This window comes from Camelina sativa, chromosome 9, assembly GCF_000633955.1.
Source record: "Camelina sativa cultivar DH55 chromosome 9, Cs, whole genome shotgun sequence".
Taxonomy (NCBI): domain Eukaryota; kingdom Viridiplantae; phylum Streptophyta; class Magnoliopsida; order Brassicales; family Brassicaceae; genus Camelina; species Camelina sativa.
Window position 1 is genome coordinate 4,721,661 of NC_025693.1, and position 3,734 is coordinate 4,725,394.

The 3,734-nt window shown below is 44.5% G+C and overlaps 1 protein-coding gene across 1 annotated transcript in view; it reads right to left on the reverse strand.

The window, feature by feature from the left end:
• LOC109126351 overlaps nucleotides 2,914-3,734 on the reverse strand; it is an 8,489-nt gene continuing 7,668 nt past the window's right edge. The window contains exons 8-9 of the mRNA XM_019229862.1: nucleotides 3,196-3,730; nucleotides 2,914-3,025 (exon numbers count right to left, since the gene is read on the reverse strand). Of these exons, the coding sequence (XP_019085407.1) occupies nucleotides 2,914-3,025; nucleotides 3,196-3,730 (647 nt within the window). The remainder of the gene's footprint in view (nucleotides 3,026-3,195; nucleotides 3,731-3,734) is intronic.

Genomic DNA, 3,734 nt, shown 5'->3' on the forward strand with positions numbered 1-3,734 from the left:
GCTTAGTCAAGAATCATTAGAGTGTTAGCCAAAGAACAAGAACCATTAGTTAGAGATTATAATTCAACAGAAATTTTTGAAAAAAAAAAATTTGACTCAATAAAAACAAAAATACGGTTTTGACACAAGACACAAAAACCAAGTAAGTAGTTAGTACTAACCTCCCCCAGACTTAAACAACACTGTCCCCAGTGTTATCAAGCAAGGGAAAAGTCAAGAAACAAAAATAGTGTTGAAAATTTGAATGAAAAATTTGAACAGTTTCGCGGGTTACCCAACCGGCGTCGACCGATGCCATTCAAGACAGCATCGATCGATACCTTCGGCGAATGGTGAATTTGGCCGAATCTCCTTGTTAGTTGCAGTTAGTTGTGTGTGTTGTTGGATCAATCCTTTGATGTTAATTCTGTTAAGAAGCACTCAAACACAAACACAGGTTAAAAGCAACATGATAGATAGATGTTTCATAAGTTCAAACAACTTTCAAACACAAACTGACTCAAAGCAAGAATAAAAATGACTCAATCCTAAGAAGGGAAAAAGATAAAGAAAAACCATAATCAGAAGCTAAAACTCAGCAGAAACATCATCATCATCCTCATCATCAGAGACATGATCAGCAGAAGGTGACCTGCGCCTAGTACGCCTGGTAGGACGAATGCAGCCACACTGAGAAAGTCGAGCCATTCCATTCCAGATGGCACGCAAAGCAGAAACCACATAAGTCTGATGAGCTCCCTGGTCCATAGTAGCAGGATCCTGTGGTGGCTCTGGAAACTCAAATGTCGCAGTCCCAGAAGAAGAACCAAACTCAAAACCCCCAGCAGGGTTAGGAGCAGCTGCAGCAGCAGTAGCAGTCCGCGAAGCGCAATGGCGACGGGAAGGAGCATAAGCAACATAGTTAGCTGGTGAAGGGCGAAAACGCAACTGCTCAGGATCTCTACCAATGGTGGTAAGATCAGGTCGTGGAAGACGGACAAAGTGCTCTCCAGTGTCATCAACAAACCTCCACAACAAACCCGGTTTCAGCCAATGTGCACTCCTCAAATACTGCTCATCCATAAGCTGTCTCTTAGTGATAACACTATAACCAGCAGTAGGAATCTTCTTGAACTGAAGTATAGCAGTAATAAGGCTCCCCACAGCCTCTTTCTTAGTTCCAGTACCCGAAAATGGCTTGGTCTGCAGATCAACCAAGTGGTGTGCGAAAACAGCTCCAAAGTTAAGGAGCTGAGGGTCGCGAGGCTCAGCAGAAGCCAAAGAAGGGATCATGGCGCGAACTCCAACGTTCAGAAAATAAAGCTCTGCTGCTCTCATCTTATTAGGCTCCATCTTACACTGAAAAGTGGTANTAGCAGTCCGCGAAGCGCAATGGCGACGGGAAGGAGCATAAGCAACATAGTTAGCTGGTGAAGGGCGAAAACGCAACTGCTCAGGATCTCTACCAATGGTGGTAAGATCAGGTCGTGGAAGACGGACAAAGTGCTCTCCAGTGTCATCAACAAACCTCCACAACAAACCCGGTTTCAGCCAATGTGCACTCCTCAAATACTGCTCATCCATAAGCTGTCTCTTAGTGATAACACTATAACCAGCAGTAGGAATCTTCTTGAACTGAAGTATAGCAGTAATAAGGCTCCCCACAGCCTCTTTCTTAGTTCCAGTACCCGAAAATGGCTTGGTCTGCAGATCAACCAAGTGGTGTGCGAAAACAGCTCCAAAGTTAAGGAGCTGAGGGTCGCGAGGCTCAGCAGAAGCCAAAGAAGGGATCATGGCGCGAACTCCAACGTTCAGAAAATAAAGCTCTGCTGCTCTCATCTTATTAGGCTCCATCTTACACTGAAAAGTGGTAGCAACAGCTCTAAGAACATACCGGATTACAGGACGGCGAGCCTCTGATTGAAGCATCTTCTTGGAATCATACCTACCAAGTCCTATGTAAGACCACAAAGGAGAAAGATCCTCATAATGCTTGGGCAAAGCAACGTTCTGAAGAAAATGGACCCAACGAAATACATCACAAATATGAGCAAAAGTGATACTGTAAGGCATTCCGTTAATGAAGAAATGCAATTCACCGTCTCTGGCCGTTGGTGCCTGCTCATTCTCATAAGTGACCCTAACAGATGCCATGAACTGTCGCACTAAATCCGGATATAAGTCATACTGCCTAGTACAAACAGTTCCTAAACCCATCCTATCAAGCAAATCCAAGACCTCATCATGAATTTCCAACCTATGAAGAATAGCAGAATCCACAAACCTTGTAGGCTCAATCTCAACTCCCAACCATGCATTGTAGAGCATTGTTTCATACTCTCCCCAAACACCTACTGGCCTGTTGATGAATTCAGGCTTGCTAAACTCAGGAAGCTTGTGTTGAGGCCATTCTCTCTCTGTTGGAATTGGTTGACCTTCTTCTTTTGGCCATGGAAACCTTGATTGAATGGGAGATGGAAGAGAGAGGTCAGGTAAGTTTGTGGAGGCTGTCGTCGAACGGCGTGGAAGCTGGGGAAGGCTCGCCGGAGCTTGCTGAGGCGGACAGCGGCCGGATTGACGAGGTGGGTGAGCTGAAGAAGAAGCTTCGCCGTCGTTTTTTGCGAGTCCTCTTGTTCGATGCATCACTCCAAAACACGAAATTGACTCTAGATCCAGGTAGAGGAGAGAAAATTGAGTGGATTAGAGCTTGGAATCACTCAAAACGGAGCTGAAATGAGAGAGTTATGAGCAATTTTAGGGTTTATCGATTTTTGGTTAAATGGGCGAAGAAGACGAAGTCTCGCGATTTTATCTTCCTTCCTTCGGCTTAAGTGGTATCGACCGATGCTCTTACAAGGTAGCATCGATCGATGCTTCTTCTATCGGACCCGGCCCATTTTTGATCACAAGCCCACTCGATTGAAACCCAACAAATCAAACCCGATGGCCCGTTTTCTCGTCTCTGTCCATAAGAGCATCGACCGATGCCCATTCAAGGCAGCATCGATCGATGCTAGCTCTGATCAATGATAATCGAAACTTTTTCCTGAAACAATGAAAACTCAAAACCAAAAATTAATATGTTAGTAATCCTAAAAGCAAAACTTCAAAAATAATTAAATCCTACCAGTGGGTTGCCTCCCACTCAGCGCTTGTTTTAAGTCATTAGCTTGACTTGGCAGCAGATTAGGTAGAGGGTGCATCATCCAAACGCACAATGTGTCCGTCTGGTATCTCAGCTTTTGCCAATAGTGTTTCACCCTTTGGCCATTAACAGTGAATTTCTCTCCTTTTGAGTTCAACAGCACAATAGCTCCATATGGTCTGACTTCTTGAACAGTAAAAGGACCAGACCAGCAGGAACGCAGCTTTCCCAGAAACAGCTTCAAGCGGGAATTGTAAAGGAGAACCTGGTCATTTGGCTCAAATTGTCTGGAGATGATCTTCTTATCATGATAAGCCTTGGTCCTCTCCTTGTACAGCTTGGAATTCTCAAATGCAGGAAACCTCAGCTCATCCAATTCATTCAACTGCACTAACCTTCTCTCTGAAGCTGTCTTGGCATCAAAATTCATCAACTTAACTGCCCAGGCTGCTTTGTGCTCTAACTCCACTGGTAGATGACAAGCTTTCCCATAAAGCAGATGGAAAGGAGTAGTGCCAAGTGGTGTTTTATAAGCAGTTCTATATGCCCAAAGTGCATCATCAAGCTTCATAGCCCAATCTTTTCTTGTAACACCCACTGTTTTCTCTAG